At 40.9% G+C, this 21,648-nt stretch overlaps 1 protein-coding gene across 13 annotated transcripts in view; it reads left to right on the top strand.

Moving 5' to 3' along the window:
• Positions 1 to 21,648, top strand: part of LOC119901824 (receptor-type tyrosine-protein phosphatase mu-like) — a 154,778-nt gene that overhangs the window by 66,850 nt on the left and 66,280 nt on the right. For all 13 annotated transcript variants that reach the window (XM_038717517.1, XM_038717518.1, XM_038717524.1 and 10 more), the window contains exons 8-11: positions 14,504 to 14,812; positions 16,149 to 16,258; positions 19,981 to 20,182; positions 21,003 to 21,105. In XM_038717517.1, the coding sequence (XP_038573445.1) occupies positions 14,504 to 14,812; positions 16,149 to 16,258; positions 19,981 to 20,182; positions 21,003 to 21,105 (724 nt within the window). The remainder of the gene's footprint in view (positions 1 to 14,503; positions 14,813 to 16,148; positions 16,259 to 19,980; positions 20,183 to 21,002; positions 21,106 to 21,648) is intronic.

Genomic DNA, 21,648 nt, shown 5'->3' with positions numbered 1-21,648 from the left:
TCTATTGCAAAATAATTTGCGATTGTTCAAAGCTGAGTGTATAAAGTGAGTGGAGGAAATAAAGATGATAGAATAAAACTTATTGATCACATGTTAACCCCCCCCCCCCCCTCCAAAATACAGACACACAAAAAAACAGCTGCTATTTAAAATGTATTTCCTGCAGCTAGCATAACTGTTAAGGTTGCAGCACGTTCTTTACCCTCAGCACGTGTATAATCGGCCTAACTTAACTCCCCTTTGTGGTGAATTAGCAGCCTGCTAAATGTGACTGAGCTTTATCTATGTGCCAGTTGGTACCTCGCATCCACAAACGAGGATAACATCTCTGTTACAGCTAACAGCGCTAACACCTGAAAAAATTAAGATCACTTTCACTGTCAGCACTTTGCATAGGTCCAACACAATGACTTGCAACCGAAACATAGACAACAGAGAACAAAAGTGCCCCACTTGATTAAATACAGATAAAGATACTGGAATTTGTAACAATGCTGTGAAAAAGAATGGTCAAAGCAGATGAGCAGTTCATTCAATTAGCATTCGTTTGTTTATTTTAATTTTAGTATTGCTGCCTCAGGCTTGTTGTATTTGAGCTTGAACAATCCTTAATTTACTTTTAACAAACAAAACATTTGAAAAAGATTTCTATTGTTTTTTACCACCATCTGCATATAATAAATATCCATCAGGACTCCATTGTTGGTAAAGCTCCATTGTGTTTCCTCCCATTGCATTTGAAGAAAATACTGCAAAAAGTGCAGCTCACAATCGGCCAACATATATCATTTAGATTTTATTTAGGTAATTAGTTTTCCATAGCAGACAAAGTCCTCTGTGTTTTCATTGTTTTCACCTATAGATTTTTGGCATATGAACATAAATTGTCTCTTTTCTAAGTAATGTATTCAACAGTGAGCACCTGGAACAATTAAATACATGTAACAGAAAAACACCTATGAACCAATGGAACAATAACACATTTAAGTAAACTTCCCCTGCAGCAGCTGTGTGTCACAATAATTGATATGATTTATTGTCTGTTCCAGGCATAGAGCTGAAAACTGCTCTGCCACATGGTTAGTTTTATAACTACTTGTTTATTCAGCTTAATTCTCATTCCAAAGTCCATGCAAACTTCCTAATTCATCAGAAACACAGATTGATATCATGTGTGAAGCAGAGTGGCACCTTAAATTTGAATCATTAAGTTGCTGCTATACTGTGGGCATTCAAACTCAAACATGTACATAAACACTTTGAGAATGCCTGATGATATTGTACAAATTGCCCTTCTCACAACATTAACCAGCTAAATTCCCATGCTGTAACAGGATGCCAGCTCGAGGAACAAAACAAACCTAGCCTCAGCATTTTCCCAGGCTAATGCTGTTTGGTGTCCAGAGAAATGCTGATGAAAATGAGATTTTTCTCTCTCCCTGCCCAGGGTGTAACTCCCTCTCCCCACTGTGAAGGTCATGAGCTTATTCATTTTTAGGCTGGCTGATAGGGATGAGTGGTCCTACCTGCGTACATCCTTCTGAGCCAGGCCCAGCTTCAGCGGGGGTCCTGCCCCTTGGCCACCCTGCTGGTCTCAGTCAGGGAGATTGATGGCCCCGGCTCCTGAAGTGTGTTTGAGGAAGCAGCTCTTGATCTTGTCCGGCTCTCTGCTGGTCTTTCCCACTGACAGGCTGGACCTCAGCAGAGCTCCTAATTGAACGGTTAAGACTCTCAGGGCTGTGTGATACATCACTGTTGATACAGACAGACCCAGAGACTCGCTCCCCCTCTCCCTGCACTGCTGTCTGGAGGCGCTAATGAAAATCTGTGGCTACTTTAGAGCGCTGTCTCTCACATAATTATTCATAGCCTGCCTTTGTCACTTCGCAAACTGAGCAATGTTTCTGATGACAAAGGATGTTTTAATTCAATCTTCTGTAAAATGGGGAATATATAATGTAAGGACGCTACTAGTTCAATTCAGAAGTGGGAGGAAAAAAGGAGTAGCCTTGAAAGGTTTTCCTTCCCATGAAGCACTTTCATTACTTTCCTAGCGAACTTCAAAAGAATGTCTTTTCCAAGGCTCTGTGATTGCTCTGGGGGGTTATTTGTGAGTTTCAAGGGTTTGCAGAATGAGTCAAACAACATATTGCTTTTGCATATGCTTATGTCTTTGGACCGGCGATGTCAAATTTCGCAACTTGTTAACATTTGTTATTTTCCTCTTTTCCTACTGGCCAAAATGACTCGCCAAACATTTTTGAGCTAGAGGAGGAAAACATTTGGTAACTGCGCTCCCCTTCCGTGTGAAATTTATGTCTGTGTGAAGTTGTTTACCACTTCAGAGTCCTCCACGCCTGGTAAGGGCTGCTTGAAGGAAGACCGTGTATTATCAGGTGGAGCCCTAGGATCACAGCAGGGTGCCCTGCATTTCAGCAACACTATTGAAAGACCGTCTCACACAGAGAAACCATTTCCAGACCATACTAGGAAGATAGATATGCAAGCCCTAAACAACTGCTCATCTGCAGTCTGTGCTGTAATTTAGATCTGTATTTGCCAGGGCTTTTCAGTCTTCACAATAATAATCTGCTTTGGGTTAAGACAATCACAGATGCAGACGGGCTTTCACTCCACCTCACAAGCAAACATTTGAAACATTTTATTCAAAAAAACAAACATCTGCTGAAGACAGTTACTTTTGTCACTTTAGCGGTGTCTGAATCAATCAAGCCTGGTAATTATTTTAAAACCATTTGAAGTTGATTGAGCCAGAGTAAGGGGTGCATGTTTTTCCACACAGCAATTTCTGATGCAGCAGAGATAATTTCATACTAGTTTCCATGGTAGAAGAACAGTCTGCTCTGCGTGCCTCATCTCCGCCGTGTGGCCTTTGCTGTCCCGCTGGCTCCCAGGCACTTTAAAAATGGCAGTACATGATGTCCATGCTGGGTCCAAACACCTGCTCAGACTCCAGCCTCTGCCAACTCCACATCTCCATCTATAAGTTGTCTCCATCTGCTCTCCGGTACCACGTGGGAGTAGCCTCATCTGTTTGTTTTTACTTTGCCATTCTGTTGCACTGAGTGCTATTAAACACAGGGGAATCAGCATTAATCAGGGATCAGCCCTTGCTTAAACACTTGTTTATAACAGTGGAGAGTAGGGAGGAGCTGCGCAATTATGTTCACCCACACCAAGGTTTATTATTTGCATTCAGCCTCCTGGTTAATTTGTGAAAGACCAGGTCTGTTTTGCTGAAAATAAAAATGATGCAAGTGTTTGACAACATATAAATGGTAGTAGTGGTAGAATCGCTTTATTGCCAAGTACAATAATTTCTCTGAGTAGCATTGATGCAGGGACAATTTGAAGTGAATGTTGCTGCAGACTTTGATCCTGCAAAATTTTACATGTTTTCTGAAAATTGTGTTAATCGTGTTAAAATTGTGTTTTTTCTCCATTAATATCACATTTTAGACTACACACTAAGTATATTGAAGTTGTCGATGAGCTTGTGTGTTTTATTAAAGCTCTACCAAGTAAAGCATTTATTAAAAATAATTTCATGATAGGGGATTTTAAGTCAAGTATATATTTTTTAATGCAGTCAGAAAGCGTGCATTGTTTGTGCAGTACAAGAGTTGGCGAGCAAAAATGTAAACTCCTATACATGGACAAAACATTATAGCAGCCATGCTCAATGAAGGAGTGTCATATAATGAAATGAAAACATCATATACAGTGGGGAAAAGGACCTTCCAATCATGCCAACAAAAATAGAAAATAAAATTGGATGCCTCTTGCCTGCAAAAAAAAAAGGGAATAAATTCCATGTATTTATTTGAAGCTACTGATGCACAAGATGGACTTCAGAGATGCTGCAACAAAAGTAGCAGTTTGGTAGCCAATGCTTTTGAGCATGATGTTCGTTTGTTACTGTTTGTAAGTGCATCAGAAGCTTTAATAAAAGCGTTCAAGCAAGGGGGTTGCAACAGTTGAAGTAAAATATTTCTCTACAAATGCTAACTAACTCAGCTGCTTTCACCAAAAGGGTTGCTAAGCTTTTTTCAAAGCTACAGAGGGTAGCTTTGAAAAAATGTGTAATATTCACCATGGCTACGAAATAATGAATAATGGTAAGACTGATATACTTAAGTTAATGTCATTCCTTTTGTTGAACTGTCAGAAAGGACTTTGAAAAGTGCAATCTACAGTATAAAAGACCTTTTTCCCCAATGTATACTTAATTTGTGAAGAAACCATGCACTTTGATGGACAATAAGATTTAATGACCTGACTTACTGTAAGGACAGTTAGCACTCAGCATCACTTGCATTAAGACTGTTATTCACGTCTTATTTGCTTTCAGGAATCTGTCCGCTTTTGGTGCTAGCTCTAACCAGCTCTGGAAAATTAAAAAATTCACAGGTCAAGTTTCACTTTTGTTGAAACTGACCTCACCTTCAGGAAGAATTGATTGTGCATGTCCTTGTGTAAATACTGAAATTGCATATATAAAGAATAAAAGAAGAAGAGTACGAAGAATGATGCATAGTTGTCCAAGGACGGAGACACAGGTTGACAGCATATGATGTTTGCTAGCGACCCCCCCCCCCACACACACACACACACACACACACACACACACACTCTCATGTCAAAGGTCAAAGCGTGTAGCCTATCAGTGCCAACAACTTTGCTGAGAGGCTTAAGAGGAAACTAGCCTATCCCTCTGGGCACGAGAAGAGAAAAAATTCAATGACAGCAGTCAAGTAAGGATGTGTTCTCTCCTCTCAAGGTCTGATGTCGGCTGATAACCGTAATCAGTTAATGCGCAGCTGCAGTGCAACTCTCTCTGTCGGTCCTGCTAACCAAGCTGGGCATTGCATCTCGGTCTGTCTGTGTCTTGGTTGCTTGCCAGACTTTGTGTGTCTAACTAATGTTAGTGTGAAATACAACTATTGTTGAACAGTGTTCATAAACTGCAGCTAGGAAAAGAAAACCACGTTGCGTGCATAGGTTGCGCATCAACATGCGTTCATAGTTCTAGCCACTTATTCTCCATGGAGCAGAGTGGTGAGCCGCTTCTGGGAAGCTTCTGAAACGCACTGTGGCTCATCTGGTGGAATCACAAGAATTTCTCTAAAATGGCTGCGCTCAGTTAAGGTGGCAGCATCGCAGTCAGAATGAGACGCAGCTGGAACACAACGCAGCCATGCCCGTTGGAATCCACGGGTAACCGTTTGTGTTGATTTCTTTTTTTTCTATGGCTAAGATTGACCAGATCTGTCTCTGTGGGTCTGAAAGGAAAGGAAATTGTTTGCTAGGTTTGATGTGTCTAATTAATGCTATTGATGCCTTAAGGCATGAATAGAAAGTCACTTCACCTCACCATCTCAGATAACATTGGTCTGGTCTGTCACCACAATAGCTGGCAGTCATGTGACCTATATGGTTTATATTGTCTGTGGCAAGGCGAATGAAAAGCCTTGGTTTGAGGCCCATTGAATTTGTGTTCCTTTGTCAGTCAGAGAAAACAGGGTAGATTGAGTTTGTGGTGTGCAGGAAGGTTATAGGAGGACCACAATAAGTCTTTTTATCACAGGCAGTTGGAAGTAGAATGGTGAATTGTGTCCTATGATATTGGTACAGCAAAAGGCAAATTGTATTTTTTTTCAAGGGCACATCTTCAAACAACTGCTCTTGGAAAGGGGGAGGGAGAGAGAGAGTAGAAGGGACTCTGCATTTATAGTTGTTTCATTATTATTATTATTTCCCTCATCTCCATCACTCCATCTATCTATTCCCCAAACAGGAAGGAATTGAGTTTATGAGAACAGATGTGCACAAATGACATCCATGCAAACTTAGCATCTTCTTTCTTTAGACCTGCCTCTTCAGCTTCTCACAAACAATTATCGTGGAGGTTGTTTGTAACCTCAAATCTTAAGCCCCAAGAGAATGATAAATAGCTGTAGTTTAGTCAGGCTTGGCAAGATCTTTTTTTTCCTGCCGTTTTTAAATTTGAACTGAAATGCCTCTCAAGGTCTTTAAATGTTTCTATTCTTCGTGTTTAATTATTTATGGTCTATCTGCTGTAATTTTTGTCACAGATTTTCTCCATCCTTTTGCTGAATTATAGATGTCCCGTTCCCCTTGCTAGGCGTCCAGGAAGCACTCATTCAGTCTGGTTGTATAACTGTAACTCAAGAACATTTGTGCGTCTCCTCCCCAACTAAAGGACAGGAATGTCAGGAAGGCTGAGATTTATGTCCTGTATTCCACCACCTAGATAGCTAGATCTTAGATCTCATATATCTCCTAAGTAGGTGGCTCAGAAAACGCAGCAACCATTTCGCAAAGTCAAGCGCTTCACTTTGATTTACACTCTAGGTAACACCCTGAGTTGAGTGGGACACATCCAGGTTTTTGGCGACAAACGACAATGCCACACGAGCCATCTGGGGATTGTTGAAGTTGAAGAATCACCTTGGTAACCTCCCACCGCTTCTGTAGGGATTGCGTGCCCGTCGGTAAATGAGAGCTTGTGTTCTTCCTGTTTGTAAGCCCTAACCGCAGGCGTTTTCCCCAGGAACGTGAAAACAAAAGACAAAGCCTGGTCTGACAGTAGAGATGGATGTGTGCCCGTGTGTATGTGTTAAGACAGATGGGAGAGGAGGGGGTCAGCCTACCTGTCACTCTGACCCCAATCACTGCACAGTATATTGGTGGAAACTAAATGAAAGATTGATTTAACCAGTTCCACCTCCGCTGCCTCTTCTTCTCCCATCAACTGGCTGTCTATTTGTTTTCATCCGGTCGGTGGACTTGCGCTTCCCTTCACCTTTTGCCCCGGTGCCCCGGAGGCACACTTGCTAGGTTTGTTCTTTTAATCCTTCTAAATGGCCAGTGATAGAAAATACTAGCTACTGACATTTTATACCCTGTTATTCATTGAGGTGTTTGTTCAATTTCCATCCGTCAAAATGTTAGATACTGCAAAGTGCAACTTTTTATGACTTGCAACTGCAGGTGTTTGGTATTTGAATCAAAGAGAAAAGAGCATATTTGCTTCTTGTAGAAAAGTCTTTGGCAATGGCAGTATCACTTCAAGTGCTATTGTGGACGCCGCAGCACTGTACTTCATATCCACCCTACTAAATGCTACCATCTGATAAATAAACTGTAGAACCCCTTTGAGCTTTAGTGGGCTTTTAGCAACTGCACTGCCAAGTATGTTGCAAAACATAATGGGAGTAAGTAACCATTATTAATTCATGAAATGACTGATTCCATGTAAATACACCATATACATGGATTATCAGGCATGCTGGTGGATGCATTCATGGTGTGAGTGGCATAGCACCTACTAGTTTCTGTGTAAACCCATAGATAGGTTCTGCATGAAAAATGGCACCCTTCTTCAGAGTGTCAGGAAAACACATGCATGATACATGCATGTTACTGCAATCTGCGGAACCTGCTTTTTCCAGAGACAATGTGTTGTTTGAACTAGGTCTATTCCAGCATACCTCCAAACCTTAAATGTTGTAGACGATAGTTCTAACCATTAAATTGCACACAACAAATGATTTTAGAATCACTTTCACACAATAGAGCTTGTTGGCTTTTTTAGGGAAGCATACAATAAGGTGCTTGATCATGATCAAAGACTCAGTATGACTTGACAGTCTTGAGTCCTGACATGCATCGTCCTCCTGTACTGGTGGGCTGTATCTTACTTTCCTGCTCACGCTTTCGCTCTCCCCTTCTATTCAGTGGTGTGATAAGAAAGCCGTTCGCCCATTCATCTCCACACCCTACAGCTTCGGGGGGTTCATCAGACAAGGTGGCAGCCCAGTCCGGCCCAGCGCCTGGGCTCATTCTGTGGTTTCAATTCGATCCAGCGCGTTGCAGGCCCCTCATCCTCACCCATCATGGCAGTCTCATTTATCATGAGGCCTATAAAGAAGGACTTGATAGAGTGAGGAGCGACCACCACCATTCAATAAATCCTTGTGATTATCCACGCCTCCAAGGTGTATGGGCAATGTCTGCGTGTGTGTGTGCGTGTGTGTGTGTGTGTGTGTGTGTGTGTGTCCTGAACATGTGGGCATTTGTCTCTGACTTTGTAATGGGTGTAGAGGGGGATGTTAGAACACAAGAGGTCCATGTACAGGGCCTTTAAAGTGCTATCAATTATAACATGTGTACACGCGTCAACCCCAAGGCCTGGTTTGACTTGTTGCATTTGATGGCAACAAAAACCTTCACACTTCTACCCTCCCCCCTCCTCTGTCTTAGCTTTCTTTCTCCAATCCCCCCACCCACCCACTCACCCACACATTGACTCCATCCATCTCTCCCTCTTAACCCCCTCCCTCCTCTCCTTCTCTACCTCCAGAGGATTGCATAGAGGAGTGCTCTAGGAGGGTGATGGAGCTTTGATTGTCGGTTATCAAAAGCTATCATTACGGCTCGCTTCTGCGGGATATGAAAATGATTTCCTAAGTGTAAAACCCATGTCATTACCTCAATGGCCTCAGTGCTATCACTGAGATGTAATAGAAAGAGGCAAACAAATGTGCTCGCCTCCCAGCCCGCCCAGCTCAAACAGAAGAGGGCGAATAACACACAGCAATGGAGAGATAAGTGACGGCAATACCAGGCCTCGCTGCCTAGAATGGAACACTTTACATGAAAACAGCCCTCCGACCAGGATTTAATCTTCGCTGTTGTCATGTTGTTTTGGTACTGTCTACAGCGAAGGCTGCTGCGTGTGACAAGCCCTGGCTGACATTCTCCAGCAAGGAATCAGACAGTCTACATGCCATCCTGTTAAAGTTGAGGCATTTCTCTTTGTTCATCTCTAAACAACAAGACTCCCTCCTCCTCCTCCTCTTCCTCCTCCTCCTCCTCCTCCTCCTCCTCAGCCTGAGCGCTGTTTTATCCCGATGAGATAGCAACCACACTTGACTTGATGGTGGTTTCTAATCACTGGGGAAGTATTCTTTTCTTCCACCTCCTGGTTCTGTTTGCTGAGCAGGGAGATGGAAGTCTGTGCCAGCACCAGGCTTTTCTGCTCGTAATCGATGTGGATCTGATAAAGATCCTGGCTTTCTGAATGACTCGAACGCAGCAAAGCCTCAGCAAGATCTGATAAGTAAATTGTTCTTCTGTACATGTAGCCAGTAAGACGCTGAGGAACCAGATCTATGCTGCTGTACACGCGTGCAGACACTCTTTTTCTCGCATTAGACTGTAAACATGCTAGAAAACACACATTGTCCCCCTCACACACACATACACACACCACACACTTGTCTCACAGTAAAGTGGCTGTTCTTCGGACATGCCCAATTTGTTTCCTTTCATCCAGGACTAATGTCTCGCTCTACCCAGCAGCTAAGTGCACCATTTGAAGCCCCCTCTAGGACAGACGGCTACAACATGCGGTTATTTGTTGTTTTTGTTTCATGTTTGGGAAATCATGTTATCACTTCAGCCGCAGTAGCACATATGTAGGGCCCGTTCAAATTAACAAGAGGCAATAATGTGCTGATAATTTCTAAAAACATTATTTAAATGTCACGCTGTAATGACAAAAAATCACTAATAGTTCTATGTAAATGTCAAATTCAAATTATTCAATTACATCTGCGTGTGTGGGGCAGGTGATAATTTGTTCACCGCTTGGAATACCAATCTGGCTCTCACTGGAGCTCATTCTGTGTGCCCTGGCATAAGATAGACCTCAGCAATTTCCTGCTCCAAGGGATGCTTTCATAGCCATTATTATAACTCTATTCCACTAGAAATATCTGCCATACTGGAGAGATATTATAGTCATATTTTCAGGACTTTCACCCCAATGTCGCCCTCAGTATGTGATAGCTTGTGAGAATTGTAAAAAAAAAAAAAAAAAAATGGTATGGATTTCAAGAGAGAGCCTTGTTGTTCCTTGTTGTCATTTGTGCTTGTGCTTTTGATACTGAGCCTCTTACTGCTCAGTCTATAAAACTAAACTAGCAGTCATAGCAGACTGGGGTAATAGGCTCATCTCATCAGCTGTCATTCATGGGCCTATTTGAAAATGACTGCGTAGCCTCCATCTATGCACGAAAGGATTTATAAAGGATATCAGCCATTCAGTGCGGCCTGTTCATTTCAGATTAAGTGGGGGAGGATGGCACGGGTTGTTTCTCTTTTTCCCTTTCCTCTTTCTTCAAAGACAATCATGACCAGGCTCCGCAATGGATGAGGCACCTTGTTGTTCATGAAAACAGATGATGTCATTCTGAGTCATGGGGTACAAGTTGTGATTGGGTGTCCGCCACAGATCGTCACATTTTACTGCCTCCCTCAGACAGCTGGCATTTGCACTACAGGGAGCCAATGGGGCAACAAACAATTAGCCTTTTCTCAACAAAACTCCAGGGAGAGGCTATAGAATAGTCATAAAAGCGGGTTACTAAAAGGCCAATGTTTCTTAACGTACCTTCAATATCACTGTTGGCATACTAACAAAAATATCTGTCTGATGTTCTTACCACGTGCCAAAAAGCAGAATTTAAATTCATATGTGAATAAATAATTGATTCCTCCTATTTCATTTTTCATCTTTAGTTGGCATGAGCTATTTTGCTCCTCAATTATATTTTTTACTAGTGATTCCCATTCTTGTTGGCATCTCTCCATTGGCTAGAATTAGGGTGCAGTGAACATTATCTCTGATGTTCCACAAAGATGGGAGTGTGACATTCTCCTTGAACGCTCTAGAAATGAGACTTCCTACCAGCCGCTTGTGCACGTCTGCTTGAGATTCACACTTTGGTGCGTTTGTCACTTTGAGAGCATCTGGTTTAATTTGATTTCTGTGCCTGGCCACCCTGCAATTCTCTGTGCTTTTAGTGTAACCATTGCCTACTGAGTGCGGCCAACAGATAGTTCCGCAAATATAGGGGTTTAAACTTCCATTTTCTGGATGGCTTTCCCAATGTTGCAACCTATTTGTAGAGGCCTGTTTTGCATCCCTGATTCTTCCCATTTCTGTGTTCGCTGACTTTTTGGTCAGATTACATTTGTTTAAAATGGCAGATCACTTTATTATTATATGAATCCCCGTAATGCTGTTTCCTAGGAAAGTGGTGTTGGGTTAGTTTGTGTCTGTTAACCTTATGCTGAATATTTGACTCTACAGCTATGTCTTAGATACCAGTTTCCACCAAAGATAAACATTCCTTTAAATTTTACCAATCATTGGAGGTCAGAGACTCTTTACCAAACATGACACACATTCAAATGAGTACTCCTACACAGCATTGTAGAAAGGTTTCTCAAAGAATATTAAGCACTTTCATCCAAGATGTAATGCACAACACCACTCAGCCTGTCAGAAAAAAAAATCTTCTTCTATTGTTTACATTGTTAAAAAAGTTACTAGACATGTTTGAATTACACTGTGGCTTTTGGGGACAGCATCCCATGATGATTACAAACATGTGTCCCCCACTTATGGATGGCCACAGCAGGAAAAGACAGCATTGTATTTATTAGACACAAATTATTGGAAATTAACTGACTAAACACGCATGTTGACAAGTGCTTGCTATTAGCCTATTGTTTATTTCATATATTTTGAATAAATATTTCTGAAAAAAGGCTTTCTGGGGAGCTCAGGTCTCTATCCCTTAGTCCTCCGTTGCCTTGCCTCGCATTTTGAATCCTGGACATACATGTTCAGTCAAGGATTTTTGTGCTCTGTGCAGACGAGTAGTGACAAATCCTTCTTATTGCCATTTTTCTTTCCTTTTGGAAAGATGTTTTTCCATTTTCCAGACATACTTTACGTACCGTGCGCTGCACATTGATGTTCCTTTCCCAGAGGTGGGACCAAGTCATCGTTTTACAAGTCCGAGGCAAGTCTCAAGTCTTAGCACTCAAGTCCCAAGTCGAGTCCCAAGTCCAGACCGATCATGACTAGCAAGTCCGAGTCAAGTCTCAAGTCAAGGACGAACAAGTCCAAGTCAAGTCCAAGTCTTAAACTTTGAGTTTCACATCCTAAACAAGTCATAATGTGCTCTTCACCAAATTTAAAAACCATTTCAAAAGTTTTTATAAGTTGAAACTTAAAAAAATGTATTGAATAAAGCATTAGCCTGTACAGAAAGAAGGCAGAGGTGCAGTTTCACACAACAGATGTTCTATAATTTCATGAATTAAATTAAATGTTCAAGTAGGGCTGCTAATTATTTTGGTCAATATTGAGATCACAATTATTTAACAGGATTACGCATTGCCTTAGGAAACATTAAACTATTGAACTTCTAAAATGTAATACTTTCTTTTATAATAATAATAATAATAATAATAATAATAATCTTTATTTGTAGAGCACTTTTCAAAAACAAGTTACAAAGTGCTTCAACAAGTGCAAAGACAACAATACAACTCTACACTGTTTCGAGATGACCTTTCTATTCTCCGTGAGGTGGAGGAATTTAGAAAGTTGTGTGGCGCTGCGTCAGGGCCCCAGCTGTTGTGCATGATTTATGCGTAAAATTCATCCAGCCAGAGGGTCTGATCACGAACAGTTCACAGAGCGCCGGTAGTAGGCCTACTACACAACCCATTGTAGGTACTGGAGAGGGAGTGGGTCGCTGGGGCGTACAGGGCCAGGGACAAGAGATCGCGGAGCGCCCGGTCGCGCTTCGGTCGGTGATTGTTCCTTCTTGCTGGAGGAAGCCAGTGCAGTCTAATTGAGCTTTGCGCTATGTTGATGTGCTGCGCAGTTTTTTATATCATAATTTATATTGGGGCATGGGGAGTGTCAAGTCAGCTCGAGTCCAAGTGAAGTCACGAGTCTGGTGTTAAGTCTTCTTTGATTTTGTCAAGTCGAGTCTAAAGTCATCATTTTTGTCATGTGACTCGAGTCCACACCTCTGTCCTTTCCCCATGTGTCTTAAACAGCTCCTCCTCTGCCTCCTTCGGGCCCTTCTAATGATATTTCTTCTGCTCTATGAAAGCACAGGAGAGATCACATCTGTTGTTTCTCCTTTGTGAAATCTGAAAGTGTTCCATCTTTCATTCAACAAGCAGGCGCCTTTATTATCTCTCACTGTTTTTCTTCTTGCATTATCCTTTCTCACTTGTAAGCTTCCTCATGTCACAAGTGATGACCTCATTTCCTGCAAAAGATTCATTTCTGTCTTGTAGCTTTTTTTGAAGCACTACACAAAACCTTATCTGATTAATTATTCCTATACATTTTTAAAGGATTATTAATAACGCTTGTTAAGACAGATGTTATCTCTCTTTAGGTATCCACTGGACATAGGTGCAAAAATTGAATTTGTATGTTGTGTCATAAATATAAGTGGGCGTCACAGTCAAAGGTTGCAAACTTTGTTGTTCGTAGATTCTTACTTGTTTGTACAGCCTGTAGAAATGAACAGCATGCTGGAGCTCTAGTCCAGTCTCACCCCATGCACCTCCAGAATGTTAAACATGGCTGCCTCTGAATTGCTGGACTGTGTCTCCTGGGGAACGGGGAAATTGAGCCCTGGCTCTTCCTAATAGGTGGTAAAGTGTTAAGTTCCAGAGAAATGGACTGCAAATTTAACCTGGAATGGAAATTGATCCCATTACCTTGTGCTTGGGCTGCTTTCCTCCCATAGGTGGGAGGAGGAGAGAGAGAGAGAAAGAGGGAGAGAGTGTGCAAGAGGGGAAAATAGATGGGGAAGGCAGAGAGGGGATATGAGTAAAAAGAGAGAGTGGGAAATAGAAATGGGGGAGCCACAGAAAAAGAGATGGACAGACAGGTAATAGAGGAGGGGAATGGAAAGAAAAGAGGTGGAGGGAGAGGAAATAGAAGAAAGGAGACAGAGAGAAAAAGCAGAAGGGAAAAGAGTATATACAGAGTATACGTGATTAGAGGTGATGGGATGGCAGTGGGGGTTGTGTCCTGCCTGTATTGACAGGCTGGCTGACTCTGTAACAGTGCGGTGCTAATAGCTGACCGCCACTGGGCGAGATGAAAAAAAGAAGAGGAAAAGGCAGAGGACAAGGTAGAACGAGCAGAGGAATGGCACGCTCTGAAGGGATGATACACCTCCTGCTGAGGGTTTCCACCAACAGACCTGTGGTGTCTTGGTGTGTGCAGCTGCTGTGAGACCGAGTTAGCAACGGTGATGGGATGTGGCAATGCTCAGTATCAGGCTGTGGCTTTGAAATTTTTAAATATTTTCTGGAAATATGAATTCCAAATAGAGAAAATGGTATTTCAATTTGAAGAAAGGAGTGAGCTGCTCTCAAGTGTTGTGAAATATCTGGTAGTAGATTTTCTTTGACCCAAAGGAGCACCGCCTTCTCTGTGCCCTTGCATAGACCTCAGTAATTTCCTTGATTTTATTGAAACTATCTTGCACTACCTGCCATTTTATGCCCTAATTGATTATTTTGATGTATGCTCACATTCTTCTTTCTCTGTCCATCCCGCCAGAGCCCATGCACGGCCCACGACGGCTCGAAGTGGTGGACATCCAATCCAAACAGGTGACAGTGCGCTGGGAGCCTCTGGGCTACAATGTGACCCGCTGCCACAGCTACAACCTGACCGTCCAGTACCGCTCCAGGGTGGCCGGCAAGGAGGAGACCCGGGAGGAGGTGTGTTATGACACCCAGAGCCGTGATCCTCAGCACACCATCCACAACTTGACACCCTTCACCAACCTCAGTGTCAAGCTGGTGCTACGCAATCCAGAGGGGGTCATGGAGAGCACGGAGCTGGAGGTTCAGACTGATGAGGATGGTAAGTGTGATGCAGAAGGTTACTTCCTGTACAGGTCTGGGAAGTGTGACACAAGATTTTGCTCAACTGGTCCTAGATTAGATTTCTGGAGAGAAGATATAGAGAGTAAATAAATTAAACCCAACCACCAAACATTCAAACTAAAACAGTATGCATTTTAAAATGCACTTTATGTTAATCCTTTTTTTAATAAAACTTTTTGTGAACAGACATAACCCACTCCTGAAGGATTTCTATCCTGAAGGATTTCTATGTGTTTAAACAATAATAAATGATTTATGACAAACTGTAAGGATTTATTCAGATGTGTGATTGTGTATAGTTACAGCTACATTATACTGTGTTATCAGACATTAATTACTGTTTAGACAAGAGCTAAACAGCTCACACTAAGGAGAAGTTTGAGAATTTCCAAATATTTTTCAGGAGAGCACATGAGTCAGACAGCAAGCCTCTGTGTCTTATAGTTGTTTCACCTCCTTCAAAGATGAAAGATCTTCTGTGTTGCCTCAGCAGACACAGGAAATGAACTCCATAGAAGTCTCAAGGAACCCCGGCCGCCAGATAACAAACAGGCTCAGCTGACGAAAAGAGAGTCTTGTCATGTCTGGCTCAGATATTTGTGGTTGGAAACTTGAAAGTGGCAACTGTTTCTCACTATCAGACTGCTGTGTGTCTCTGGATCTGTGTATTTAGGGTCCCATGGGAACAAGTGTACAGATGGGATGTAGCTGTAGTTGCATTCTTGAAGATAAATCTTGAAAAGGAAAAAAAAAGACATCTCCACATCATTTGGTTTCGTTTACAGAATGAAAGCAATTCACATGAGGGGTTAAAGGACCAGGTGTCTTTGGCAGAATCTCAGTAGTAAACATTGCAGAAACATTAAGATTCTCACACTTCCCATGGGGTTACTACTTCATCATTGTTTGCAACAAATTTTCATCTGTGCAAATCTGTAAAACTTGTATCAGCGTGTGTGTTTTGAGTGACAATGACTTAAAATAATCTCACACATTCTTATAAGATGTGTTTGACTTTGGCTCATGGCCATTTGTGTACTGTAGGTCCTTGAAAAGCTCTCTTATTGATTGTTTTATGGACATCAGGATGTGGTACTAGGTAAATCATAGTAGAAAGCACTAAAGCTGCAAAGCAGGGACAGCTTTTTTATTTTAACATTTTAACTTGACGCGCACATACGGTGTAAAGAAAGAGCAGTAAGTATATATCAATGGAAATCCTACTGTGTACGCCTTGTTATTGATTTTAGTAACTCAATTCTATCTTGAAAATGACCTCTCTTGAGAAATTTGTCTTTGACAATTTCCCACAGTGCCAGGGGCTATTCCTCTGGAGTCCATTCAGGGCAGTGCCTATGAGGAGAAGATCATCTTGAAGTGGAGGGAACCAGCGCAGACGTACGGGATCATCACTCAGTACGAGGTACACAAGCACCAGTGTTGCTAGCAATTTTGATCACCCTATAGAGTAGTAAACAGACTTACTTCCAGTATTAAGCTTATCTTCCTACCAGACTAAAACAAAGTGATTCCTTCAATGTCTTTCCTGTGCAGCCCTTCAATATTATCATAAAATAAACCATCTTTCTATACAAATAAATAATATTGGTTTTCTTCTTATCTTTTCTGCTTAGTTCTAAGTTATAGTAAGGAACAGCTTAAACCTGAAAATAATAAGCTCAGCTTTTTTGACCCAACTGTCGTTTTTTATCGTTTGACGAGGTGAGAATCAACTGCTAACTGCCGTCATCGTCTGTCCATCTACACATGTGCGACCTCTAAAGGAAATACCATCTCTGAAACACCTTGAACACATATCACGATTCAGCACCAAACAAATGTTGACATAAGGATCCACACAGCCCCTTCCAGCTTTGTCCAGGAGCGGCATTGGGTCTTGAATAACAGAAACAGTCTCCACACACACACACGCGCACACACACAGACGATATATGCACACATTGATCTTAACCAGCTTAAGGTGGAAGTAATCCTCCAGCATTTCCCACAGATTGATTCTCCTCTGTTGATTCTCCCTCTCGTCACCGTTTGCTCACGCTTGATATTTTGACTAGGTTAGCAATCATTGACAGGGCTGTTTCTCACACGAGGAGAGCAGGTTTGAATAGTAAGAGCAATGCGAACAGGGTCGCTGTAGAGGTTGCTCTATCAACTGCCATGCCATGAAAGGTGAAATGGATGTTCTCGTAGCGGCACAGAGACATTTCAATCAAAGCAAGAAAGTCAGAATCATAACAAGGTCCTGTTTATTTAAGTGTGTGTAGTGCAGTGTAGTTTTCTGTGTACAGCTGTAGGGCACTTAGAGTACAATTGCCGTATAAACTAGGTTTACCGCACACTTAATCACTTTCAGAGAAACATGTTTCAGTTGTTTATCTTTTTAAAATTTCATGGTACAAGTAAAAGCATTCAGAGCAAATGGCATTGTTTACATTGCTGCTTTGTTAGGTCCACTCATATTTATGTCGAGGCAAATGTGTTTCACTTTATGAAATACCCACTGCAGGCTATTATATTCATGTGCTGCAGCAATTATTTCTGTCAATCTGGACTTCCTTTAGAGTATGGTAATGTGTCTAGTTAAAGTAAACAATAAGACATTCTGCTATTTCCTGGTTTAATATACTATAAAACATCATTATAGATTTCCCAACATCATCTAGAATCACAGGTCTTGTTTTAGAGTAAGAAAGAGTATTGATATTCATTTCACCCTGTCTTAAACAGGGTGTCAGGTGAGGAAAATCTAGCAAGCCAACAGCTTGCTCCAGGTATGTCCCCCTCATAGTCTGACTGTCTGGTTTAAGAAAGTAACCCACAATGTATTCTGCCTGTATTCCCAAGAAGTTGCTTCTTACAAGTCAGCGCCTTGCTTTGATTTGACGTTATCAAAGGGCTCAAAGTGAAATACGTCTGACAAGGCCTGATATCAAAAAGATTTCAGCTCCGTTTCTTTTTGACCAAGCTCTATGAATGCCATTTTATTGCCAACTTTTCATACGGACATGAGACTGCAATTATTCCTTGTTCATCAGCCATATTTAGCAATATACATTCATTGTCAAAGAAATAGCTACTGTTATATACATTATTATTCCCTTTATTTAGCTTAAAAGCTACTATTCCTAAAACACGTAGCTTTTTCAAATAACTTAAATTTAGATGATTAATATTTACTGGTGAAGAAGATCAAAGGAAATAAAAATGTTACAGTCAGACTATGAGGGGGACACAGTTTTTTTTTTGTCCTTGTGGATTATTTACTTGTTGCTGTATTGTATGTTTTATTTATTTATTTATTTATTTATGTACTACTTTTTACTTAAGTGCTCATGATCTAAAGCACTTTGAGCTGCATGAAAGGTGCTATACAAATAAAGAGTATTATTATTATTATTTTTATTAAGCAGAGTTTAGGTGTGTTTTAGGTTCCACACATTTTATTTATTAAGACAGGAAAGAGCATACAGCATCTTTCATCAACAGTAAACAGTTTTCTTCATTATTTTATGAATAAAGGAGATAATACAGGAAATATATATATTTTATGAATGCTTCATGAATTTGACATTTACCTTCCTCAGACGGAAAAATGTAAAGCAATGTTATTTGAAAAACTTAATATATCAGATCAAGTAATAGTTATAAGCAAGACCAAATTAATTTGCTCAAATATGCTCTGTTATTTTTCCAGTCAGTTCCATTATAATTGTAAAAACCTGTCCATGTGCCCAGTGTTGACAATTCATTTCAAAGTCCTCTCCCTGAAATGTTATGATATAGGATTTGGCACCAGAGACTCATTTCACAGACAAAGACTAAATGAGAAGGCCTCGAAGCATTTCAAAACTTGATGGACACAAATTATGCAGCACTCCTAACTCCCTTTGTGTTCCTTAATTGGAATTATAATGGGAGGTTTTCCTTTACGAGCAGAGGCATTTTCTTAAAACAGGACTTTACAGTTATTCAAAATGGTTATTGGCAAAAACACTAACCTTAATGCTCCCCTCCAGAGCTCCCTGTGTTTATTAATTGAGAACAAATACATTAAGTGTATTTCCTCTCTCCTTGAAACCTTAAGCTTGCATCAGCTTTGGTTGAAAAATATTATGTGCTTCTGCTTTTACACTAGAATCTCATAATGAGACAGCACCTCTCCATAGACCTTTTGTACCTCACAAATTTTTGGAAATGCCAGAATAAAGCCTTGTTGACATGACATCAGGTGCTGAGAAGTTCTTTTCTCGACATAAGACTTTTTAATGATTGCTCTGTGGTTTTTAGCTAAACTGAGAAGAACAGTGGAGATTGAAAAACCAATTTAAAATTATTTCCATTATCAGAATATTCAATAGTATATGGTAATATGAATGTATCATGTTATTGTTGTACAGCAGTATGTCGTCCAAGTTAATAAATTCAGGGAAAATTGTAATTAGCAATACTAAGAGCTTACAGCAATGCTGGTGGATCTGTGAGGCTAAATGCTAATGTCAGCACGCTAACATGCTCACAGTCACAATGCCGATGTTAAGCAGATATAATGGTTACCATAGTCACCATCTTAGGCTAGCATGTTAGCATGCTGACATTCGCAAATTAGCTTTAAACACAACGTACAGCTGAGGCTGGTGGTAATGTAAGTATTTTTTCATAAACCGGAGTATTGGGCAAATTAATATTTAGATTGGAAGTTACCACAAAAGTTATTACAGTTCATCATGCAGGTGTCATTTTATTTTGAGAATTTTACATGTTATCTTGCGTATATTTACCATATCATGATTTATATTAATAAAGGATCAAATATTCTTTATAATATTGTTAGCCAATAGGCATACACATGAAGAAGTACAATATAAGAATTTTGTAAAAATGGCTTTTGGTATTACTGAGTAGTGCGGAGGGGAAAGAGAACAAATGGGGTAACTCTCACCACCATGAGTGGGATAGAAAACATCAATACAGTGAGTACAGTAAATGCCTCAGCTATCCGAGCCACTTGGATGCCTCCAACATAAAACGTTTTCATTGAATGACTACAAATCCTCCTCAGCCGAAGAGAGCTTAGCGCGGGGTAGCAGAGGCCACTATCAGAATATTCATTTCCTTCCTTCCTAGATCTCCTACAAGGCGGTGAGCTCCTTTGACCCTGAGCTGGACCTCTCCAACCAAAGTGGGAAGGTTGTGAAGCTGGGCAACGAGACCACCCACATGTTCACAGGCCTCTACCCAGGCTCCACGTACTCCTTCACCCTGCGTGCTAGCACAGCCAAGGGCTATGGCCCCCCCATCATCACCCAGTTCACCACCAAGATATCAGGTCAGTGGGGTCAGCAGCATGGCCAGTTGTTGTGTGGGGTTCTTGATGACCAAAATAGAAAATGTAACTCAACCAAAGTTAGATAGGACTGGTTTTACTTTACTGATATCATTCTTTTGGCTAAAAGGGGAAATCCCATCCATCTGCTTTTTAATACATTAAAACACATTTTCATGCACATTGAGTGAACAGGCAGACAGGCAGGTAGGCCGGCCAATCATTTCACTCGGTCTGAATGACATGATTGGCCGTGCTTATTGTGTTGGGATGTATAGAAAAGTTCAACAAATATATAACAAAAATTTATTGCTGACCCTAGCTTTAAATGAACCAATAAATATTACTAATATATGTTAAATTATTTGGTCTGGCTATTACATTAGATTTAACACAATAACCTTATTGGCCAAAGACAAATTATGGATTTAGTTTCCATACACCATGACTGGTCTTACTATCGATGGAATGATGACTATGAGGCTAGTTGGCTATTCTTCTTACTTTCTACAGTTTTCTATTTTGATACATGTGCACTACTTTGAAGACTTTTCTTTCTGCCAGATTCTGTGAATACTTTTGTGACAGCAGCAAATGTTTCACTCTGTTATTGCTGTACTCAATGATTGAATTATATTGCTATAAAGGCAAAAGGCAGTAAGTGCTCAGTGTAAAAGTGAGAAAACTGGCTTTTCTTTCTTCTATTTACTGCCGAGCTGAATTACTTGTTATACAAGAGGACTTGATGTTGACTAAAACTGAACTCTTTTGAACTTTGCTTTACGGTGTACTAAAACCCCTTTTTGTTTGGTTTTCTCCTCAGCTCCTTCCATGCCAGCATATGACCAGGAAACTTCTCTGAACCAAACAGACAGTACAGTCACTGTACTGCTTAAACCTGCCCAAAGCAGAGGTGCACCTGTGAGGTAGGCTTTCACTGAAAGGACTCACACATGCACAGCACAGAGTTAAAACAACAAAACAGCATATTAAAACACCAGGAACCACCATCAGCAGAAAAAAAATAATCAAAGAGTCCGTGTTCAATACCCCACCATGAAGGAGTGTTGCCAGGGAATCCAGTACCCTTCTGTACGAATCTCTTTTTCTGAGCTTTATTTGTTTGTGGATTTTGATCCTGTGAAAAAGAAGCATAGCCTTTGAAGAAGAGAACAAAACCTGGTGCAGCCTAGGCTAGCTTCAGGATCTCTTTTCTTTACATGTCTTTTATGTACCGGGCTGCCCACCACGAGCCACCACGGGTTACTGTGGAATGAAGGAATTATGCCTGTCTAAAGTTGCATTTATTAGTCTTTTATAACGGAAGCGGTACAGTTGTTCTGTTTTAAATGCTATGTTGTTGGGCAAAAGTCACTACAGGCTTCTGGCACGAATACTGATTACTTGATCGTCTATCTTTTTGTTAGTATTAGCTGTAGAGCTGTGCCTAAACAATTTTTCTCTATAAG

This window comes from Micropterus salmoides, unplaced genomic scaffold (assembly GCF_014851395.1).
Source record: "Micropterus salmoides isolate LMB-PRFRI ecotype aquatic unplaced genomic scaffold, ASM1485139v1 Ms_hic_scaffold_14, whole genome shotgun sequence".
In the NCBI taxonomy this organism is placed as follows: Eukaryota; Metazoa; Chordata; class Actinopteri; order Centrarchiformes; family Centrarchidae; genus Micropterus; species Micropterus salmoides.
The sequence above is the reverse complement of the archived record's forward strand: the minus strand, read 5'-3'. Positions and strand labels throughout refer to the sequence as shown.